General features: G+C 39.7%; 2 protein-coding genes across 5 annotated transcripts in view; both read left to right on the forward strand.

The window, feature by feature from the left end:
- Positions 1 to 24355, forward strand: part of LOC307136650 (procathepsin L-like) — a 1021532-nt gene that overhangs the window by 331345 nt on the left and 665832 nt on the right. The window lies entirely within an intron of this gene.
- The window catches only part of qkia (QKI, KH domain containing, RNA binding a), a 78312-nt gene that overhangs the window by 33042 nt on the left and 20915 nt on the right, over positions 1 to 24355 (forward strand). For all 4 annotated transcript variants that reach the window (XM_079833859.1, XM_079833861.1, XM_079833860.1 and 1 more), the window contains exons 3-4: positions 13297 to 13413; positions 18818 to 18961. In XM_079833859.1, the coding sequence (XP_079689985.1) occupies positions 13297 to 13413; positions 18818 to 18961 (261 nt within the window). The remainder of the gene's footprint in view (positions 1 to 13296; positions 13414 to 18817; positions 18962 to 24355) is intronic.

Consider the following 24355-nt stretch of genomic DNA (forward strand, 5'->3'; position numbering starts at 1 on the left):
CACTGTGTGTGGCTGATGAATTTCAGGGACTGTAATTGGGGGCCTCCGCAGACAGTCTTGGCAGGTGGACTAGAAGCCAACAGCATCTTCAGGGATGCATATGAAATTGTGTGTGTGTGTGTGTGTGTGTGTGTCCAGTGCAGTGGGCTGACTCAGACTGAGAGAGGGGGAGAGATTACGTCCTGACTGCCTCCTTTGCCCTGTTCAGCATGCTCGTGTTAATTCAGTCACAAATTACATTTGGCTCGGAGAGAAATGGCAGAACTGACAGACAAAGCAAAAAGTGACAGAGGTTTCATCCTCTGGTTCTTCTCAAATCAGTGTCCATAATGATAAGAAAAGGTACCTTATATTAACAATAACAATACTATTCACCTGTTGTTAATTTTCTGGATATCTTTTTATGTAAACTGTTTGTATTTAGCATTTAATAATAATAAAAAAGCACTTTTCCATAGCTACACTTCTGCTGTTTTGTAATAATTGTCTGTACTTGCTCTTGATATTCAATATTGCGGTGCAGTACTAATATTGCTGACTCTCGAATGATAAATCGCTTATGCTTTTCCTCATTTGTAAGTCACTTTGGATAAAAGTGCCTGCTGAAAGATGAAATGTTAATGGAACTGTAGCTTTTAGTAACACTAGTCATCTGTTAAACCACCTGTTTACCACACCACCCCTGCGCTCATGTGGCTTTTGTTTGCTTATATTTTGTTATTGTGTGTCAGGACTAAATGCTGGGAGCTTACAAAGATTGATTTTGCTCCTGGTGTTTAAAAAGGATTAAACGAGAGAAAGCGAGGTAACTAGATGAAAAAAGATGATTTATATTAGGGATAACAGGCTGCTGCCTCTCTATACACACACGCGAACACACACACACACACACACACACACACACACACACACACACACACACACACACACACACACACACACACACACACGCGCGCACACACACTCTCTCACTCTCTCACACACACACTCTCACTCTCTCATTCTCTTTAGAGAGAGTAATTACTTTGCTCTCAAAGGACTTGTGTCATAATGTTTCAGATTGGATTTTCTGCCCTCCAAATTATTACACATACACACACGCATAGAGTCTGAGAGTGAGGGATATAGAAGAGTGGAGAATAGAAGTCTAATTTGGACCAGCTATTCAAGGTTTGGAATGGTTGGACTGTCGTTTTGTGACTTATGGGTTCAGTTTGGATGAGATAATTTGGAATTTAAGTGTAGATTTCTTTTGGTGTGTATAAATGTGTAAGAAGTGATACCCCCAACTGATCCTTGATAGCTCATTTATTTGTTGATATCATCAGACATTTTCAAGAAAACTTGCTATAGCCATGTCATTCTGCTATAGCCTCACATTTTTGTGTAAAAGCCATATCAGAATGGATTTTCTTTTCTGACAGATAGTGCTATTTGTGCAATAAAACTGTCCTATATAATGATGATGGATGTCTGGCAGAAATCATTATTGGCTACAATTAATTTGGGATAAAATGTAATGGTTTAATTATTTTAGTGTAGTGTAGAAAAGTTTTGAAGAGTTTACAGTGTTACAGTAAAAAGTTTGTTTTTTTACTATTATAATTTACTGAAAGTCGTGTAGTGACATTTTACAAGCTTATTGTTATATTATTTTAAAATTTAAGCTTTAGAGCATGTAAAACTATTTTAGATGATTTTAGAACACATTGTTCAGCACATGTACCGTGCTTTAAAATCTGTTCAGATTTTAAATGTCAAGTAGTGCATTCCAGCCTTAACTTTTGAGTTTGAACACTACATGAAAAGTCATTTGTTTTTGAACCAGACTACACTGGTTGCGTGTTTGCTGAGGGAAGACAGTGAGGACAGCCAGTTCGTAAGATATGATGTCTATTTATTGTCTTTGTATTATCATCACATTTAATTCAGACTGCAAGTTCACATCTCCGGCTAGATTCAGTAGTAACGTAGGAAACCCTGTATTTCAGTATGGTTTTCTATTTGTATTGGTGGAAGAATTGAGACACTCGAGAACTGTTAGTAGTCAAAAATCTGTTGATTCTGGCATTTTATATATATATTGTATATACTGTTCTGAACAAGTGGATCTTGATTCCTAACCCGACAGCTGCCAATGGAGATTAAACTGTTTCTCAGCTCCGCCACACCACACGCTTGCTTAACACAGGTTAATTAGTAATTAGCAAGGGCATCCGATAGGTTATCTGCTTCTCTCTCTCCCCCTCACTCTTACACTCAGTTTATCTATCTCCGTTCCTCTTTTAGATATATGGCATGTAGATTAATTGAATGATATACTGAAACTTTTGAGATTTCATTTGTATGATGAAATAATACAGAAAACCAAGCAGACTCTGCAGAGACAGATCATGGGTTGTAATGTTTTTCTTCTTCCCTCTGGAGGATTGAACTAAATGTGATGCAGAGAGCAAGACATAATGCAAATATGGGACAGAGAGAGAGAGAGAGAGGGAGGAGGTGTACAGGGATGACTAGGGTAAGAAATGAAGTGCTGAATAGAGGATGTGTAAAGCTGCAGAGGAGGAGGGAGGTGAGGCAGAGGTGATTGTTTGCCGACACCGGTTTACAGAACGAACTGAAAAACAGAGGACGGCAGAATACAGAAGTGATGTGGTGAGAGAGAAGACTGTTTTCTGACGCTTTTCTTCACAATGCCGGTGACAGATGTGCTTACTCTGTGGCGAGCAGATTGTTATTTCGGTGTGTGTGTGTGTGAGAGTGAGCGTGTCTTGTATCACTCCACTGGGAGGCCACAGTTGGATGCATTACCTCAGATTTTCTTTTCCAACTCCACTCTACACATGCGCTCTCTCTTGTGCTTTCCACAACTGATCAGAACCTCCACTAGTACATTTAATGCAGTACTGCACTTTTTTTTCTTTCTGTCTGCCCTCAGCTGATACATTGATGTAAGCAAATAGGGCTGATTTTCTGAGTTCTGCTGAACTAAGTAACTCAACTGCATGGTTTGGTCCCTGCTGTCAAATTTTTAAATTCATATTTTTGTAATGCAAGGTCCCTGTGTAATTTACAGCATTAGCTGAGGCCCTATGAGGTGCATCATTTGCAAAAAGATCTATAATGTGTATTTTGAAAGCGGTGAATTTCCAATATTTTTGTTTCTGCTGTAACCCCTTAGTTTGTGTGTGTGGGTCAAATCAGCTTGAGGTATTAACCGTCTTTTCACATTTTTTTAAAGGTAGAAACAGATTTTTTTTCTCTGAAATTTTAAGAGAAAATGTTTGCGTGATCAGCATGGAGAGTAACATCTAAGACTATGCATGTAAGCTTATGTCGTGGAAATTCTTATTTCGAATATCTGACTTAACCACGGACAATTCTAAACAACTAATAATTTAACTACTTCAATACTTATAATACATTTCAATAGTTTGAAGTAATTCCCCTCCCGAAGTTAGGTGACCTGCGTCCCGTCGAGAAGCTACTATCACTACCTCAAACACACATGAGCACACAGATCATTAGCATATACACTCTCACTGTCCTTCTCAAGTGTATGCTTGTCTCTGCAGGATCCTTAAAGCTAACGTATTACAGCCTCACCCCGAGAACGGCTCTATAGTCTTCCAACACTATCACTGTCTCTGCTGTGATCTTTTGAGCATAGAATCTTAAAGAGCACCTATCATGGCATTTAAAATGTTCCAAATATTGTTTTAGAAGTCCCCAACAAGTTTTGCATGCATGCAATGACAAAAAAGACTTTAGTTTTCTTATAATATGCATTTATTTTTACCTGTTTTGACAGCGATTCTCAAATGATTCCTTTAGTGATTCACTTTTCAAAACCCCGCCTTTACGGGACGCTAATCTACGGTGATTGGTCCGATGACCCAGTCAGTTGTGATTGGTATAGTCTGTGCAGATATTTTCGGAAACGGAACGCCCATCAAAGTCTTATAGTGACAGTAATTTGTTAATGTGTCAGGAGTTATGAATATGAAAACCGCGTCTGTACCTTTTGATTGTAATATGAGCCTCAGCTGATCTCATTCATAAAAAAAACTCCTCTATTCTCCTCACGAAGACTCGCAACAAATCAACATCCCTCAGGGCTTTTAGTTCAAAAGTGTGCAGATGAGGAGACATATTGATAGATTCTCATATGTCTGTGTCAAATTTCTAAACAGAGGAGTATTTTTTATTCAATACTTCCTCAAAGCGCAGATATAGCCTAATCATGAGCGATTGAGTCTCTTATGTGTTGTTTTCAATTCATACTGGCAGCCGGAGGGCGCTCTGTGCACATGTAGTCCATGTACAGACAGACGAAGAAGATACCATGTGCCATAATAGGCCTTTATCACAGAGGAATTGAATACCGGAAGTGCGCCTCGAAGCAGTGTGCTGATTCTTCCGGTTATGCATGTTTTCAATGTGCTGTGAACACCTAGCTGAACAAACGACAATTAAAATAAGCTTCTGGAGGATGATTTAAAAATCCGGACATTTTCCAAGACAGGAGAAGAGATAAACTGATCATTACTGTGTACAGGATTTTCCAAACTCTGTTGAACTTGTAGTTTTTTAATCCGACATAAGCCGAGGGTCGTAAATATACGTGATTATTTCACCACACGGTGTCAGTGCACGTCTAAATAGTGTCCGCGATTAAGTGTGTGTGAGACCAGACGGATAAGATCTGAATGAACATATTGATTTGTATTAATATTTTAGTCATTGTTCTGTCACTTTTCAGTGACAATCATTTCACTGTAGCCTACAGTATATGTAATTCACACATTTATGCCAAAATTCAGTCACGCTGTTAACGTATTACTGTTTAAGATTAATTAAATGCTTACATTGTTTACTTTCTTTAAGGCAGTTACCGCGCATTCATTCATCTATTTATTACATGAAAATGAACCATGGTTTTTATTACAAATAAAATAAAACATGGTTATTGTAGTTTATCATGGTATTTGTAGTAAAACTAATACAAATAGTAGTAAATCCACGAAAAAAACAAACATGGTTACTACATTCTTACTATAATAAAACCATGGTTAACTTTCGTAAGGGTGTTTATCAGTCAAATTAATTTAAAAATGTAACAACAGGTATGAAATATGATTAGTAACAGAAACACTGTTAATGAGAAGACAATCACTGGACTGCGGCAGGTTAGAAATGTATTTATTATTCAGAATGCACATTTGGATTGGAACATTTCAGCAGGCTGACGATATGAGACACGTAAACATCCGCAGTTTGGAAATGCATACAACACACAAACAGACAACTTAATCCCACCATATCAGTCTCACCCATGCTCTCCTCTATTCTTTTAGTGTCAGGAAATGGTCAAATCTGAGGTAAGGATGTCATTATTTAGTATTAGAGCACGGGATCGCTGCAGTTACACCCGCGTTTTGATTGAGTCGCGATGGGACCGGAAGTAGAGGTGCACTGCTTCACTTACCGGAAATAGGAAGTGTGATAAAGGCCTATAGAAGTCCATAATAAAAGCTTCCTGAGATCGCGAAACATACATTTGACGACTAATAAACACTCAATCGCGACGATGTATGGTTTGTCTTCAAGCCACTTAGTCTTCAAATGCTCATCCTTGGGCAGATGAAAGAAGTTTGCTTTTGAGTCGCACTTCAGAACACAGCGTCTCGTCGCCATGATGTTTTCTAGTTTTCACTGGCATCTTGGAGCGCAATAAGTGGGTGTATCGTATTCAAATAACTTGACAAGTTGACGTCATCTAGTCAGAGAAAAAGCTTCGGTCTTCTAACGATTCTTAAAAATGACTCAGAGTCGACTCTTACTTTTGAAAGAAAATAACTATATATACGGTGCACTGTCATATTTCAAACTATGCAGGATGTTTTTGTTCACTTAGATCTATGTTACACACTACATGAAAGGTAAATTTCAAAATTCCATGATAGGTGCTCTTTAAGTACTTCTATCCCTCAGCTGCACAGCATATATACCTGACTCCAAAGTTGCTCTTTGCTGAAATGAAGTTTTATTCACGGCCGGGAGATCACTGGTCACAACAACCAAATGAGTCTCTTGAACAGAAAGAAACGTGTACATTTTAAACAATACAGTTTGAGTGAAAATCAATGTCATATCAAGTTTCCTGGACTGTGATTTGTTCTGGTGATTGGTTTGTAATGATCTATGGTAATCATATGACTGTTCTATTTGTGTTAAGCACATTTTTTGGGAAAGTCTACATGGTCTTTGATAGGGATGTGACGGTGAGGAAATTTCCCCACCGGTTAATTGATGTGTGACAACACCGGTAATACCGGTATCACCGGCGGAGGCTTTTAAATCACTAATTCTATCTAACCGAAAGTAACATGCACACGACCGCTCTGAACTGAAAAAGCGCCAGTGCGCACACCGTGAATGACAGCTCGTCTGTAAATGCGCGCTCTGTGAGGCCATGGGTGCGTCTCAATCAGTTCCCTAGTTCAGTAGTCAGGGCACTGATCAAGCATTGATCAGTCTATGATTGAGATGCACGCCATGAATGAATAACAGTTCGTCCGTAAAGCCTTGTTTATACTCGGTGCGCGCGGCAAAAATAAATGCGTGCAGTCAGGGTAGCGCGGAGGCTCGCACTGTGGAGCCAGGCGAAAGTAAACAATGCGCGCTCTGTGCGGCCGTGCACATTTTACTTTCGGTTTGAATTAGCGCCAATTCGGCTGCGGGTTGCTTGAATTGTGGGTTCATTAGCCTATTATTTTTAATGAAAAACACAACAACAAAACAAATGACAAACTCCCTTAAATAGGCGCTTTTACGTTTCGCTTTGAAACCAGATCTTCCGCGATCATCTCCGTCAGCTCCTCACTCTTAAATCTGATGAATGACTCCTGCCGCTGCCGAGACTCACGGTCGGATCCTGCTTTATTAAGCAGATACAGTTCAGTTTTTATTTGTATTGTCTGTTCTCTAACTGAACTAAATTATTTTATTAGTAAAAAAAAAAAAAAAACGACGGTGGGGCGGTGCCACGGTGGGCAAGTGATGTAAGCGGTGTTGAGTCTGAACACCGGTAACACCGGCAACACCGACTATCGTAGCAAGCCTAGTCTTTGACCTGAACATCCTCAATCTGCGTCTCTGTAGTTTCATGTTAAATAACCCTTTGACCTCTTCTGAGGCCATTATATAAAATATTTCTATCACACTTATTTGCCGCATTCTTTGACCTTTTGGCCTTGTGTGTTGATTTGTAATGTCAACATCTACTGGTTGATATGATTAAATGCTGACAGGTGCAGTCTGATTGGCATGAATGCTGACTGCTGCATTTCGATTGGCTGTGGAGAAGCTGCGTGAGTGTCTGAACGCACCCTATCAAAGGACACAGCCTTATTTAGAAACAGACTTCAGACGAGGCACAGCCTATGGTTCAACTAGGCAAACTTGATCGCAGATGCACATTTTATTCTGAAAGCTCCTCTGTGATCTCCAGCACTTGAGCTTTTAAACTTTGACCTTCATGCATCTTAATGTTATGGTTTAGTCTCTCCCTCCCTCACACCATAGTTTTCCCACCCCAGATGAGTGACAGACTTTCTGATAATCCCATTTTCCTTTTTTCCTCAGCAATTTTCTGAAATGACAGATGTGTGTTCTTGGTTATGCCCTTACCAGTGTGTGTTAAATGTTCAGCAGTGAAGGGTTGTGACCTTAGGAGCAGGGTGGAGTGATTGTGATGGAGGACAGTGAGGTAGGAGGAGAGCGAAGGGAGCGGTTGGGCAGGAGGTATAATGTTGCATTATCGTTGCTGCTCGTTTGTCTCTGTCAGGTCCCTTGGCTGCGTCCCTGAACTGCTCAACTCTCCGCTTGCTCTCACATTTAGGCTGTTCTGTTATACATCCCTACAGCTTAACACTGACAACCTCGCGCACACACTCCCGTGCACGGCATATAGATTTTTCAGCTATGCAGACGTGTTACCAGGGTTCACGGTGACGTAACGAAATGGCATCAGAAATGCATTGATTCTCTCTTTACTCTCTATTAGGACCCCTGTTCATCAGATAATTCGAATTAGTCATGTCTGATATGATGGTGGATATTAAAGTTTTAACACTGTTATTGTTATTATTAATAATAGTAATAATAATGTCTAATTAGTTATTATTATTAATGTCTAATCAGTGTCTTTTAGCATAATGCAAAAATAGACATTTAAAATTATGCAAAGTCACTGATTAGCCAACATTATTTAATAATAATAATTAGTCTAAATTTGATGGAGGTTTTTAATTACAAGTAATTACGTTCTATTTTTAACGTATTAACATTAAAGGGGTTATGACGGTTGACAGCTTCATCTTTCAACAAAAGTTTCTTTGTGAACTCTATTACATTACATATTCTCTCTATTACATTCTCTAGTGTTTACAAAATCTGCTGCAAAATTCTCTGAACAAACATATAATCCTCCATCTTGCGCCATTAAAAATAAACCATCCATTTGTTTCTGACACTGCTATCCTTCTGAAGTCTGTACAGAGACACAAGCTGTTTAAACAGGGCACGTCAAAGCAAATGCTCCTTTATGTTTCTATTTACTCTTCCCTTTGTCCTTTTGTCGGCAGGCTCAAGTGCTTGGAGTAAGTGAACAGGCTTCTCTATACTGTATCCAGTGTAGACGGTGTCAGTGATTTATAATGGTTTCTATTTGCTTTTGATGTGATGTTTGCATCTGCTGTACGCAAGTGTCAGTTATTAAGCGACTGAACGCCGGTGGGTGGGGACTATGTTGCGATGATGTAAATGCATTCATCGATGGCACGCTCTGGAGGCAGTCATATGCAAATATATTAGACCATGTGACGTCCCCCAATATCCAAACGAGGCGTTTGTGGAAATTGATTACATAAATGCTTTGTATTTTAATGAGGACATTTTAAGCTCTGAAACTTGCAGGATGTTTTAATCGTACTAAGGATCAAGGCAAATTTGATTTCTCATGTCATGAACTCTTAATAATAATAGTATTGGCTAATCAGTGTGTTTTGGCACTTTTGACTGGATACTGATGCTAATGTTTACTTGGCACCGCTATTGTCACTGATATTATAGTGTTCTCACTGCAAAAAGTTATGAGAACATCAGTCTCACTAGAATGACACCACAAAAGCGGTCTACACACACTAGAAGCTGATTCTGTGATGTGACTCATGAACGGTGCATATTTAAATTCTTTTGAGGTTGCACAGTTATTCTGGTAAATTTCACCAGATATAGAACCAAATATTAGTTTGAATATGTGGATTGGTTCCTGTGAGTTATTTCATTTAACTTGTCTTGTATAAATAACTGCAGTGGTCCAATTGTTGTTTTCAGTCTGTCTGGTGTGTCTAGATTTTATTCGATTTTCCTTGTTGGTGAGATCACTAACTGCATCCACACACCCTGTTTTTTGTGGCAGATGTTTGTGTGGTGGTAGGGTGGAATTTTCCAGGCGTTTTGCGGTTGATCTCTACCCCTCTCAGACTCTCACAAACACGACATGCCACCATACAGTCAAAACATTCTCTCATCCTGTCGTCTAAAAACGCTAGCATTTCTCTCTTTCGCCTCTATCATTCCCCTCGTGCCTCCCTTTCTCCCTCTACAGGAAGTAAAATGGTGGCATCTCCTCCAGGCTGTAATTACTGTCTGGTTCCAGTATTCAAAGTGAGCAATTTCCCCCACCGCATCAGGCCGCTGCTCTCTGCCATGTCCAATCAACATCAACACACACACGCACAGAGGAGAATCCTCTCTCATCTGCATGGAGAGATGGATCGTGCAGGTGCGCTCCTGTTGAAGAGAGGGAGTGATGAACTTCTGATGATGTCTGATCATCCTGACATTGCTCTGTGTGAGCGGTGTTGTTGCATATGTATTTTGCTGCGGTTTTATCACCGTCTGGTTTGTTTACAGTTGCGTGACGGTGACGAGAGGGACAGCCAGCGCACATGTTCACCTAAGGCATTGTCACTTCTGGCTGTCTCATGAAGATGATGTAATGTGATGTGTTGTGTGGCACTGCTGCTTTAGTGCACCGTTTTACACGTGCATCCTGCTCAGCGTCTCATGAGAGCGCTTTTGGAATGTATGTGAAGAACTCCAGCGGATCTGATCCACCTACACAGTCGGAGCTGTCGGATTACGCTGCGTCATCTGTGTTGGAACAATAAGCCGTTAGAGAGAAACAATTGTTTTTCTATCTATTCAGGCTGGTCATGCCGCCTGTTCTTTGGGTTTGACTAATCGTGAGTTGGTCTTTTGAGTTTTCTGTTGATTTATGCACCCTGCAAAACTGTAGGTGTGACGGATGTGATTAATTGTGGGATTGAATCCTGTACGGCATCGTGGATTTAACCTGTTAGCTGTTAGATCACCAAGCTAACTGTTGCGACTGGTGATAAGTTGTCCACTGTTTTGTTTGTTTTTGTTCTTTTAAACCCATTTAATCCCATGGGTTACTTTTGTGAATTTAAATTTAGTGTTCAGTTTGAAGGGGCAGTTGTTGAGGTTTTCTTTACATAAGCCATTTAAAATGTTCACATGACCAGAGCAGGTTAATTCCATTTCAGAGCTCCACAAAACAAACACGTGAAGCCTCTCATAATGCAGATGCACTACCATTGAAAAGTTTAGGATTAGTAAGGAAGAATAAACAACCCTCTACACACTCCTTGGCAATAGAATCGCCATTGGCTAGTACTTTTTTGTTTGTTAACTCGCCAGACTGCGCTGTTGCACGCGGACCGTCCACGCGGTCACAAAATTTGGGCTGCGCGCGGACTGGGTGTGCGGCCGGCCGCGAGCCCTCTTAGCCTCTAACACACACACTGGTGAATAAAATCTGAGAATTTATTAGCCAATGGCAAATGATGGACATTATTTAGCCGCCCAGAGTAAAGATTTAGTCGCATATGCGAGTGATTTACTCGCATTGTAGAGGGTTAATAAAGAATAATTAAATTGATCAAAAGTTATTATATATTTATATGAAATATTTCTTGAGCACCAAATCAAACATAAAGACCGTTAATGGCTCCTGAAATTTCAGCTTTGCCATCACAGGAATAAATTACATTTCAAAAGATATTAGAATAAGCATTTATTTTAAATTCAATCATATTTCAAAATATTACTTGATCAGATTTGATCGAATAAATGCAGCCTTGATGAGCACAGTAAAAAAAAAATCTTTCAGAACCCAAACTTTTGAACAGTAGTGTAGATCTACCACATGTTGTACATATGTTGAAAACGTCTGTTATTACTTTATTCATTGTTGTTCTGGCTCATGCTCTCAGGACAGCCTCATTTTTAAGCATGTTATTGAGTCCCATTATAAAATTGCAGATTTTGCATTGGTACATTTTAGGTGAAATTTTAAACTAATAAAAGTTATTTCAGTTCTGAACGCACACTGCAGATTTTATTTATTTGTTTGTTTGTTTGTCACTACCTGAACCTTTTATGAACTCTCAAAAACTAAAATAATCAAACTGTGTGCTTTAAGAACTGGATTACACACTCCGAAGAGGAGCGACAACCGAATTAAGCAGCTGTGTATGTGGCCTGTATTTATACAGGACTGGATTAAGAACTTACAAGACGACTGACTCTCTGTCTTTACCCTGAGTCAGAGAATTAAACCGATAGAGATAAAGAATGAAAGAGTGGATATTATTTTATTATTTTTATTTGGAGCTGTCTTGTCGGAGAGGCGCTGTAAAGCTGGTAGGATTACGGAGGTAAATAAAGCGTGCTCTCAGACAAAGCCCTGAAGCACAGCGTTCGACACAAGGGCCACGATAAGACCCCTCCCCTACTTTAATTCTCTCCCGTTGTTTCATTTCTTATTTACATTACATACTCCTGGCTTTTCCTTTTCCCATGCCTCGGAGCACGATAACCGAAAAAGAGAGAATTATGAAGGACATAAAATATGAAGAGCAGGAAGGTGGAAATGCAAGAAGGAGGCTTTGCAGCGCTACTTAGCATTCTGTTTGGCAAACATTCTGTTTGCACATTATACTCCGATTTGCAATTATACCTATTGCATGCACATCATACTTCTCTATATATAAATATATATATATATTTTATGTTAACCACTTATTTTTAAGTCTACAGTTTATCTCACTTATCATATCCACTTACTTTATATTTTATATTTTTATTTTATTTTTTTTATTTTTATCTTATTTCCTATTTTTATCTTACTTGATTTATTTATAACTCTACTTATGTTAATACTTTTTATTCTAATTTTATTCTATTTCTATTTTAATTTCCCTTGTGTTCTTGTAACTGTTATTTGCACTGTCCATGGAGCGGACCTGTTTACATTTCACTGCCAGTTGTATATTGTGTATATAACTGTGTATGTGACAAATAAAACTCTTGAATCTTGAGCTTGATGTTCTCAAGCTCATTTTTCTATCTGGCTTCCTGATTCGCTGAGGCTGTAGCTCATAAGCGGCTGCCAGAGGAGGAAGAGTGATTAGCCGCTTGGTCAGTTGAAGTATTCACGTCAGTTGTGGTGTTGTTGTTTTATTTAATTTGAAAGTCCCCACAAATTAGAGTGTCTCAGTGCTGACTGGTCAGAAGGCTACATTAGTCTAATTGAATTATTATTGTGAGAATCCTTTTTTGGTTTATTTCTTAAAATTCACAATTACACACACCGTTCAGTGTAAGATGGTGGATTCTGAGGATTTATTATCTTCTGTCTTTTTTTTTTTTTACCCAACGTCATTCCAGTACGTACAGCTTTCTGTTAGGGCTGGGGAAAAGATTTTTATTCACCTATCTATACCTATATTCTTTTAGTTTTTTTTACAATTAAATTATTTTTTTTTTATTCCAGAATCGATATTGATGCATATTAAATTGCTTGCTTTTAGTCCTTGCATCTAGATGAGCCAGGATTTTGCAGAATGACAGTCTCCGTCACCATTTACTTTCATTGTAAAGTTGCAATTAAAGTGAATAATGACTTATTTTATGTTCCAATTAAAGTTAAACAGGGTTTGAAACTACAGAAAGGTGATTTAAATGACAAATTTATTTATAGATGAACCATTTCTTAAATGTGAACCCCTTCTCAGTGACTTTAGCAGCATTATGTGTGATATGCAACATCCTTTTTTCCATAAAATGTCTTCAGTTTCTTGAATGCATTCTGATCTCTCTCTCTCTCTCTCTCTCTCTCGCTTACGCTTGTTTTTCCAGTATAATTTTGTTGGGAGAATTCTTGGCCCTCGTGGACTCACGGCAAAGCAACTGGAGGCAGAGACTGGCTGCAAGATCATGGTGAGAGGGAGGAGCTCCATGAGAGACAGAAAGAAGGTGAGATACACATAGAAACAGGGCCAATATAAGTGTAGTACTGTGCCCTTAGTTAAACGGATTGAGCCGTGCTTCAAGCTGCTTCCCACAGCAGCAACCAGCACGGTTTAAATTGGCCTGTGTTGCATGTTGTTCTGAACTGCACTGTCCATTGGGCCATTGTCTATGCTGCATGGTTCAGTTTGGATGTAAAAGAAAAAAAAAATGGCACCTCATAATCCAAAAAAGTGGGACACCAGCACAACAAAATTGACACACCAGTAGGACATGTCGAACCAGCATGGACAAATGTGACCACTTAGTAACAATTTGGAGTTCTCTCAATCCCCTCTTCCTCCTTCACAGACACAGCGTTCTGCTGACGTTTGCCATTTGGAACCAGTTTGTCCTTAATGAGCCAATTCACTCATTTGTTCTGTCCAATGTCTTTTTTTTTTCTCTCTCCAGCACACTCACGGTTAGCTCTAAGCACTCCGGCTGAGGCCCAGTTCTATTTCAGGCCTGGCTGTGGTGGTGTGGGTGTCAGAGAGAACAAAAGCACATGGTAGACGCACTAGAAAGTAGGACCCAGATCTTCCCTTAGTCTCAGAAGAGCCCCACTGTGTGACCGACAAAAGAGCTAAAGCCTGAATGATGGGAAATAATGGCTTCAGGTGTGAGTTATGTTGCACAGAGACATAACAGTACTGCCCCGTCAGCTCTAGCATAGACTTTCTCAAGGGTTGGGGGAAATGACATTTGTACATGTATCTGGTCAGCACTACATGCTGAAAAATCTGAAGAAATGGTTGATTCTGTTGTAAGCAACTGGGCTGATTTAATTCTAAAGTCTGGAACAACCCACAGAGACCTATTTGCCAGGAATCAGCAACATTTGCCTGATCTAGTCTTTCTATTCGTATCTCTGTCAGCATCCCAGTGGAGCTGTTTTATCAGGAAATCCCCATCACTGTGCATTAGCATTACCACACACACACACACCTGGTCTCCAGCTGTGCTCCCCTCTGGAGAAGCCATATGTGTGAACTGAAGGGCTTGATGCAGAAATGGTTTAATCCTAGAAAGAAGTTATTTTTCCTCTATTATAGTATTTCTGTGGTGGTTACGTCTTCAATTGCCCTGCTGAATGCAAAACACAGTTGTCTGAATGAGTAATCTTATGCTTGCTAGAATACTCCTCAATACAGAGATCGAGCTCTCCTGCTTCCTTTCTCAGAATAGTCTCCTGACTGATTGTCATATCCTTTTCCACCGAAGTATTGCTGATTCTTGGCTGGGGTACCTATGAATCTCCTCCAATCATTTGGTCCTCCTAAACCCCGTCCCTTTCTTAGTCAACTCCAAACTCTCATGTAGATATGCCTCCATACAATTACATTTTTTTGGAGCACAGTTAAAAATTTAGGAGCACTTTCTGATCAGTAACAGGCATTCCCATTGTAACTTTCCCATTACAGGGCGATATTAGCCCCTTTCAATTATTTCCCAGGAGCATTTTTACCGTTAAAAGAGCATTTTTTTCCCCCCCTAATCTTACTAAATGTTTTCTTAAATTAATTTTTTTTTTTTTATAAATCTTATGTTTGTTTAAATGGTAAATTCAGTTAGAACAAGAAGACACAATCAGGCTGTTGCCAATCAAATTAAATCCGCATCAAAAGATCCATCTTTGCACTGCAGAAGTGGCACAAAATTGGAACCCCCGTTAATTTAAAATATACCTTGATGGTGAAGAGAAAAATACTGTTGTCTTGACAAGACATTTTCAGCCATTGTCCTATGTGTGTTTTCATGCTTTAACTTTTCAGCAGTGAACGTGAGACGCACACCAAAACTGACAATTGGAGTATAGTTAGACCTATCTAAAGAGACTTGAGAGGCAGAAGAGTCTGGGCTGAGGGGGTTGTTTATTTAGCGTCCATTAGAAAAGCTGTCTTTGTGCTCTCAATAATTTAAGTGCTGCTGCCTCTGGGGACTGAGAGAGCAATGGAGATGTAGAGAAATGGGGGGGTGACTTATTCAGAGAATAGGTGCAGTGGGAGTCTTTCTCATAACACAAGGTTCGGTTCCAAGTCATTTGTGGGGATGCGACAGTGCAATGAGTTGTTTGTTAGGGTTGTGTTTAATGTTTGCTCTGAAAAGTAAAGGCATGGATCACCTGAAGTCTCAGGAGAAAACGCTTCGTTAACCTTAAACCAGACTGACATTTTATTTAGCAGCTCCCCAAAGGTGGTTTAACCCCATTTACCCACTCAAGAACTGCGTACACACCAGTTCACACACCCTCAAGAAGACGCTACGTCCTCATGCTTGTTGTGTGTGCGTACTGAAGCTAAGCTCAAGCAGATGTAATGGGTGAGGACAGGACAGACAAACTCTGGATAATAACCTGTCCCTCTGTGTAGCCTTGTCCTCTGATCAAACACTGTTCAAACTGAGGACTCTCAGAAACCACAGCGTAGATCAAATGTAACAGGCGGCCACCCTCAGCGGAGCATCAGAGAACCTCTCCTGAAACGCACAGTAGTCTCTAAAGCTTTTTAGTTTTTTTAAAAGTTTTATATACATGCATACATACACTCATACGTACACGCATACGTACACACACACGCACACATGGTTGAACTGTTTACAATAAGATGCATTTAGAAAATAGTTTGGGGGATTTTCAAGTTGTGACATTTAAAGCATTGACATTCATGCAATAAAGTTGAACAAAAACATTTGCAAAACATTATCAATAACTAACATTTGATTCATGAAACCTTTTATTTGATAAAATAAAATACTTAGCTATTGCCATTTTTCTTTTAGTGTGTGCATTTGTCTGAAGAGCCACTTTTTAGGAATATATTGTGCCATTTTAGTTGTTTTGCTAAAGGCAAGTGCCAAGAATATAAATGTGAGCAATGTAAGAATCTTCCTCATGTTCATTCAAAAGAGCCTCCTTGAACCATTATCCTGCCCATGTTGATAGTTTGAGAGTTTTCCACTCCTGTTGAACAGGTGCCTGTAAACTACTCCACCCGGGACAGCTGTTCAAGACTGTAGCTTCAGTTCAGTCTGCTCTGGTTGATATGAACATTATTTATAGGTTCCTGGGATTATTTCCAGCCAGGCTGACTGCCAGTGGAATTGAACCAGTGCCTTTGCAGGGTGAAAAATTTGCATGGTTTATTTTGCTCTGTTGCTTCTGGTGCACATAGAGTCAAAGTGACAGTTCGGACCATATGCACATGCTAAAGGTTCACAAACCCACTCACATCTCCTGACGAGCTGCTTCTGGATTCATTCTTGTACTTTTATAGGTCTGCTATCACGTGTGTCTCCTATCACATGCGTGTCGCCCCTCCGCTGGTTTCGTATATCTGTAAACCGAATCGTTGCCCTCTTCAGAGGCTTTTAGGTTGTTCTCCCTGCCTGGCGCTACCCGCCCCTCACCCACCTTTAGAGGACATGGAATGACCTTGCTCCCTGTTGGGCAGGGGTGGGTGAGTGTGTTTACACTCCATGCCTTTGCTCTGGTCCGAGATGAAGGTCTTTCTCCATACATGGATCCCAAAGCATTTTGTGTTCACCTTGAGAATAATGCAGGAACTTTTGCTTTTAAGAGTACTATGTACAGATTAGAAGATTTTACTGATAACTGGATGCAGTCCAACCTAGTTAATAAAACAATAGTTGTACAAAATGTGTACTGAATGAAAACACGCATAACATTCCAAGTAAAATAGTACTGAACTTTGTTGCCAAAAAACAGTACTGAACCATGAAAATGTAATGTATTTTTAAAGTAAATGTATAAATATTAAGTTAATTATTATATGCATGTTAGTTCATAGTGCATTAAAAATGTTAAGCGATATATTTTTATATTTAAATTTTTTTTTTTTAATATATCAAATATATATTAGGCCTAAATGTTGAAATTAACATAATCTAACAATGAACAATACTTGTACAGCATTAATTAACCTTAGTAATAGTTGCACATCCCTAATGCATGCATTCACAGTGTATTGTACATTGATAATTGCCATAGCAACAGTATCCATGGCTGTGCGGTGCAAAGTGGTGTCATAGGCACTCGACTGGGTCTCAGTCGGTGTATTAGTAAGCGTGTCAGGTGGACCCTTCTCATCCTCCCCACTGAGATCCACCACTCTGTGCTCGTTTGTGAAGCGGGCATGCTAATAGAGGTGTCTGGCTGAGCAATGATCTGAAAGCGTCATTGGAAACATTGGGGGAGGGATAGATGCCGACAGTGTACTTGTAATCGATGTGAACAAGAGGCGTTTAGGGCCGGTCAAGTGGTCTTTAAACGACTTTCCTTGGAATCCTGACTTTGTATTACTGATTGTTTCATGCATAAGAGGTGTGCAATGGGAAGTGGATATGCCTTTAAAATAAAATATAAGATTTTAGCATTGCTCTGTCCAAAACTTTTTGAAACTTCTTTGTAGTGGATATTTTTATTTTATGATGCCATAATGTTACTGTAGATTTGCTTGTGATGAAGATTGAAATGTATACCAGAGCTTGGTGTCTGATATTTCTTAAAATTCAAAAGAAGGCTCATCTTTTTGAACAGGTTCAAAAATAGTGCAAGTGAGTATGAACTGAACAGTCAGGCTCTTGAGAGGTGGTGAGTAATTGTTAGCTTTGAAAAAGACCCACCCTCAAGAACGTAAAGCTTTGTTTTTTCCCCCAGTTTAACACCTCTGACTGTTCAGACAGCTCTACTGTAGCATAATGGCTTTCTTTTGAGGCAGCTGTTAACCCAGGCCAATCAAACGTCATGCACACCAACTGCAGGCCATTTTAAATGATCACTGGGAGAATTGTGCTCAAAGAGCCTCATTGCTATGCCTGTTCTGCTTAAAATTTAAATACATTTCGATCAATGCGTCGGTCTGCATTGGACTTGCACTGATCAAATAAACCGTAGCCTTTTATGTATATCTTGTCAATTTATGAGACTGCATTTGGAGAATATGCAGATGAATATTTAATTATTTTGTTCTTTTGGGGTGCTTTTGTTTATTTTGATTTGCTTTTATTGCTGCTCACGAAACTTGTTTAGTGTGTTCTGAACAGCATATTACCATACAAAAAATTTGTAGAAAGACTACTAGTTACCGGCATTTTTTTTTATTTTTGGTATTTTTTCTGGTGAGATTGCATGCGGCAGCTAACTGACTAATTGTGAATGATTCCCAGTGCATGTTAATGTGCTCTGGGGTAATATCTGCTGTTTGAAGAACAGCTGTCTTTAACTCGCTGCATCAGAGTGCTGGCTGTCATCTATGTTAAGAAAGTGTCACACTCTCACGCTGACTCAAAGTTTGATGTCCTGTAAAAAAATCCTGTTGCTGCAACTAACTGCTCTCTCTCGGTTTCTCAGGAGGAGCAGAACAGAGGGAAGCCAAACTGGGAGCACCTAAATGAAGAACTGCATGTGCTGATCACAGTGGAGGACACACAGACACGTGCCGAGATCAAGATGAGAAGAGCCGTTGAAGAGGTCAAGAAGTTACTGGTTCCTGCGGTAAGTTGCAAACACGTTTATACTTCCTGAACTTACATGTGGTAGTGAAAGTGATATGTTACAATTGTTTTGACCTCCGAGATCATCTCCGCAGACCTGCCCGAGGCTTGTGGATTGATGTAAGGCAACCGTGTTGAATCTGGCAAAATGCTCTATCCTGCTTCCTGTTCTGGGTGTGATGCCTTTGTGCATATGGGGTGGATTTTAATCCCACCTTGACCCCTGGCTTCAGTCTTCTGCTAGATTTGATATTTTTATCTCAGGCTCCCAACAGAGAACAAATGGCGCTCTCCAACCTGCTTCCCACATATTTCCGCCCTATTCCACCTTTCTATTCTCCGCTCTTCCGTCGGTTGCCACAGGGGGTGGGAGTGCTTAAGCCAGGGTCTCTGGCTCCAGGCCGTTTTGCCTGCAGTGAACAGAATGGCTGGACAGCTGCAAGGGCCTGTTCCCTATCAGGCAACATGGTGGAAAGGCTCCGACCCACTGAAACCCGGCCAGAAGCAGCCGTCCCACCCAGCCATGTGCCTCTCACTTAATTTCAGAGTGGGACATAGAGTCCTAGACTCTGACTGCTCTCAGGCACTCGCTTTCTCTAGTTTCTCCAGTTCCCCACATTTTGCCTCTTGTTGGGGATTTTTCTTCTTCATGCTCATATCGCTCTTGTTCCATTTGAGCGGGAGGCCTTAAACCTTCCACACACATGCACATGAGAATTCACACACACACACACACACACACTAGTCAGAAAGAAAACAAACATACTCGACCGGCTGTGTGTGTGAGTCATTCTGTACTGTGTGTGGGTGGGAGATGAGTAAATGGCTACATGCTCTCCAAATTTTCGCAATGACCCTATGAACCCCCTGAGATCAAAATCATCTTCACCGCGTATATCCCTTCTTTGCCATAAACACACACACACAAACCATGCTCAGGTTCTCTGGAGGCCTGTATTTGATCTACTCGTGTATTTCATTCAATGTTACACAACACTCTTGGTATTTCATACAAATCCAAAATATTTTTTTTCCAGGACAGATTGTTTTTATTGCATAGATCTAAATTGCTGTACATATTTGGATCTCATCTTTTAAATTTGTTTAAAGGGATAATCTAAACAAAGCGATAAACCATGCTAAAAGCTTTAAAAAATACTCTTAGAGTGTTACAATTGTATTTGTTACCATGACAACACTTTAAGATATCAAGAATACTTTTTGTCGTGTCTTGACGACAAGTTTCAAGCAGTTTGCGTAAATGTAAGAATTTCAAAGCCTTTTTAAAGTAACACGCCTCCTGCTGCCAGTTAGCAACTGCTACTTGCAATAGTCACAACCATGTGTAATGAAGTTAAGTAAATTATGGCAGAATTTTCATTTTTGGCTGATCTGCCCATCCATCCAGATAAAGTTGTTCTTAAACATGCTTTTTCTGCTGGATCTGTGTGTGGCAGATTGACTCTAATGCCCTTTATCATGCCAAGCTAAACTGGATTAAATGACAAATAGTCCATCTCAGCCCATGCAGTCTTAATGAAGGATATCTTCGGCTCATTTAGAGGCATGAAATTGTCTTATTAAATGCATCATAAAACAGACTGGGTCACAGTCTGTTTCCCCTTCGTTTTGTCATTTTGGAAATGATTCGATTGGTTTGAGCAGAGATGAGGGGAGCAGTAGCGTTTCAGAACTCTCAGAGAGAGGCTCTCTGTTTTATAAACATCTGCGATATTGATTTTTACCTACCTTGAGAGGCAGCTAGCACATTACCACGTGAATCTGTAATCCTGGCTTGGGCCCTGAAGAGTTGCCACAGCCGAACGGTTCCTGCTCGCAGAGACCAAATTGAAATTTTCAGCCTTGCTCAAGGAATCAGTTCCACACACAGCATTTGAATGATCGTCAGACTCTGAGAGAGTGCATGAACGGCGGGCATGCACACACACAGCCTCAGAGAGGCAAGGGTTAGAATGGGGTGATTGAGAGATTCGGCTCAAAGGCCCTGTGAACTTTTCAACTCCCAGCGAGAGACAGAGGAAGGGAGAGACACAGAGAGAGAGATTTGAGTCGAAGGTGGGCTGGTAATGAAGGTACTAGCGAGTGAGAGGATTAAGGCAGGAACGTAATGGAAGGAAAAAGATAAGGATCGAGCCACACTTTTATATGCGGATCACTTCCCACAGTTCTTCCGCTCCAGCCTCACTCGTCTTTTCACTTACCCATAGCATCAAGCACAGCCTTTCTGCTGTCATTCAGATACCCACCAGCCTATTTTCCTCTTGCACTGACTTGTGCTGTAATCCTGTGAATTACACATTGCAATTATTTTATTAATATATCATGTGTGAATTGATGGATATTATTCATAGGGATGCGCAATTTGTTTTAGTATTTTTTTAAATGAATGTCATTTTATTGGTTGTTAGTCAGAATTTGAATAGCTCTAACTCTTGTGTATGTTGATTTTTATAATTAGTTATGTATTAAAATATCTATGACCGTTGCATCAAAAGCCGCTTGTTATTAGGGTTGGGTACCTATATAACCGATATGTAACCGGACCGAATCAGAAGGCAGATTTCGGTGCCTCATTTCGGTTCCACTTAAAGCCAGAGACAGACGCGCTCAGCGCTTGTCACATATCACAACTATTCAGTGTTTTCAACCACATAATGTTTATTTTAGGTTCCAGACATTTAAATGCACAGAAGTACTAGCAAAAAATACACACTGATGTCTATGGAAGTGGCAATAACAATCCTTTCAGTTTAAATTTGACTACGTGTCTTATTCATATCAGATGCACATTATATAGTTCACTCTATTCTTCTCCCAGTTAACCCGTCACTTAAGTTCATGTATTTCGTAAGACGTGGATTCATTTGGGATGTAAATCCGACAGATCCGATTCTCTGAATTGCGGCGCAAACTAACATGGCGGCACCCATCGTGCATTATAGATCAGCTAACATGATCATTATAAAGTGTTTTAAATGACAAAACACATTCACTTACACAATTCATTCACTTTTGAAAATCAGAATATCAGATAGTTCATGGCATGGTTAACATGCATGTGAATATTTTGAATAAAGAAAAAAATGAAATATAACCGATACATCTGTCATGCAGCACTTTTGCATTTGTTTATATTTAAATATTTAAGTATACTTTAAACTTTTAATGAATTAAAAAGGCGCTCTTTAATGTCACCCACCGTCGTTTGTGGCTTTTTAATAAAAATTGTATTATAATAAAGTATCTGGTTTAGGTACCATATAGGCACTGGTACCGTTTTAAAAGATTATCGTTTTGCACCAGTATCATTAAAAAATACAAACGATATCCAACCCTACTTGTTATGGAATTAAAAGTTTCTTAGTTATTTAAATATGCCTGTAAATCTAGGTGCAAGACAGTCCTGGAATCATTTAGGTGGTAAAGGGTTACCAGCTGTTGGTCAGTTTTTCTCTACCTCTCAGTTTCTCACACCCCTGCCCTCTGTGTACCACTTCACTGCAGGGACACCTTGTGTTTGCTCATAAAAGTACCGACACACACAGTGACGTATAAAACTGTGTCCTATGAAATACTGACCAACACAGGTCTGCAAATCCACTTTTTTTTTTTATTCTACTTGGAGCAAAAATAGATAAAACTGAATTTGACACTGAGCCAGGGTGAGACACTAAATCTTACATTTAGAGATTTAGAGTCTCACCCTGGCTCAGTGTCAAATTCAGTTTTATCCATTTTTGTACATTTACAGCTCAGCAAATGATCAGTAACTTTAGAAGACTAGTGGTTCACTCAGTGGGAGCACAAGGCATATAAGGGCTGATGAATCTTTCTAAGATAATAGTTAACATTTATTATGTTGTGAGAATTGTGGAACAAATCGCTCGCCGTAAGCTAAGTGACGCTAGTACCCTACTGCTAAACAAATTGAGGAAGGTGGGGACAATTAAACGCTGATTGTAGCTTAGTAAAACTCCCAGATAAGTTGCAACTTTAAAATCAAATTTTGTGTGTTTTGTTCCTTTACATTGTTCTCTGTCCAACTATTTTTGAACATAAGTTCACATCCTGTTTGAACCCCCCTAACAAATACGTCTCTTCTAATTATTCAACATTTTATTGTAAAAATAGTTTACACATCCTTGTTATGGCCATGCATTAAATATGACTCAAGGCTTTATTATGAAGTGCTGAAAATAATTGCTAACTGTTAGAACGTGCAGACTCCTTGTTTTTGCTAAATCCACCAGTGATTGAGAATGACATTGATTAAAAACTAAGCAGCTATCTTATCTCTGAATTTGCATTTGCTAATTTTCATTTTAATGTCTGTTGATTGTATGAGTAGATCTAGTCATGTGTGTACTATAAATTGCACTTGTATCCAACAAGATTAGGCTACATACCCCTTCCTGTATGCCAATTTGTCCTGTAATCTTTAGTCTGAATTTGCAGGTGCATACTTTCCTAGTTTTTCAAAGATGAGGTCCAGTTTTTGAATTCTGCACTTATGGACTATAGCAGCTCTGATTTCCAGCAGATTCGATGACAAGCAGATGCCACAAACTGAGATGCGTTGTAGACCAGGGACATATCTACATATCAGATACCTGTTAATTTAATTTACTGGTTTATACTCCAGCCCATTTAGAGATGATCAGAGAGAATAAAACAGTACGATTCCAGCCTAATAAGTAATTAGCCTCTCAAATTTGTTAAAAACCTGACAAATTGGTTTATCGCAATAGGGGTGCTAAACCCAGGAGAGCTGCTGCCCGTGATGTGTGTTGTGGATTTAGATTTTTAGATGCAATGTGTCAAAGTTGCCATAAGACATTCTCTGCTACAAGGTGACATTGCTCATTTCCCCTTAAGGTGTGTGTTTGAGAGTGAGAATCTAATAGACAGCAGAGAGTCACTTATTATCATTGACAATAGCAGTGTTGGTATTTGAGTTCAGTGTTAATCCTGCTGTCCCAACATTCTCAGAGGCCCAGTGAAAGACCTTCTGGGAAAATGCTAGCCTGAGATATTCACCCTAAATACCCCCTCACTGCAAGCTGTGCGTTATAGCCACAGAACCGTTCTTTAGCATGTCTGCTCCCAGTTGGTATTCGTGCACTAGGGAATGATGGGAAATAGAAGCTCACACCTATGACATCTCATTAAGAATCTAGGCCATTATGTGTCCATTCCCTTTACCTCGGCTAATTAAAGTGGCGTGTCAAAATATTTTTCTGGGTTATTTTAGTGTCAGCGTGCTGGGTCGTCCGTCGACAGGAGCAAGCAAAGGTTTGAAATCACACCGGTGAACGAAGACCTTATTTAAATTCAGTACTACTAAAAGTCTCTTTTGTGGATGCCCCTGGCTATA

The sequence above is a fragment of the Gobio gobio genome, assembly GCF_949357685.1.
Source record: "Gobio gobio genome assembly, chromosome: 13".
Lineage (NCBI taxonomy): Eukaryota > Metazoa > Chordata > Actinopteri > Cypriniformes > Gobionidae > Gobio > Gobio gobio.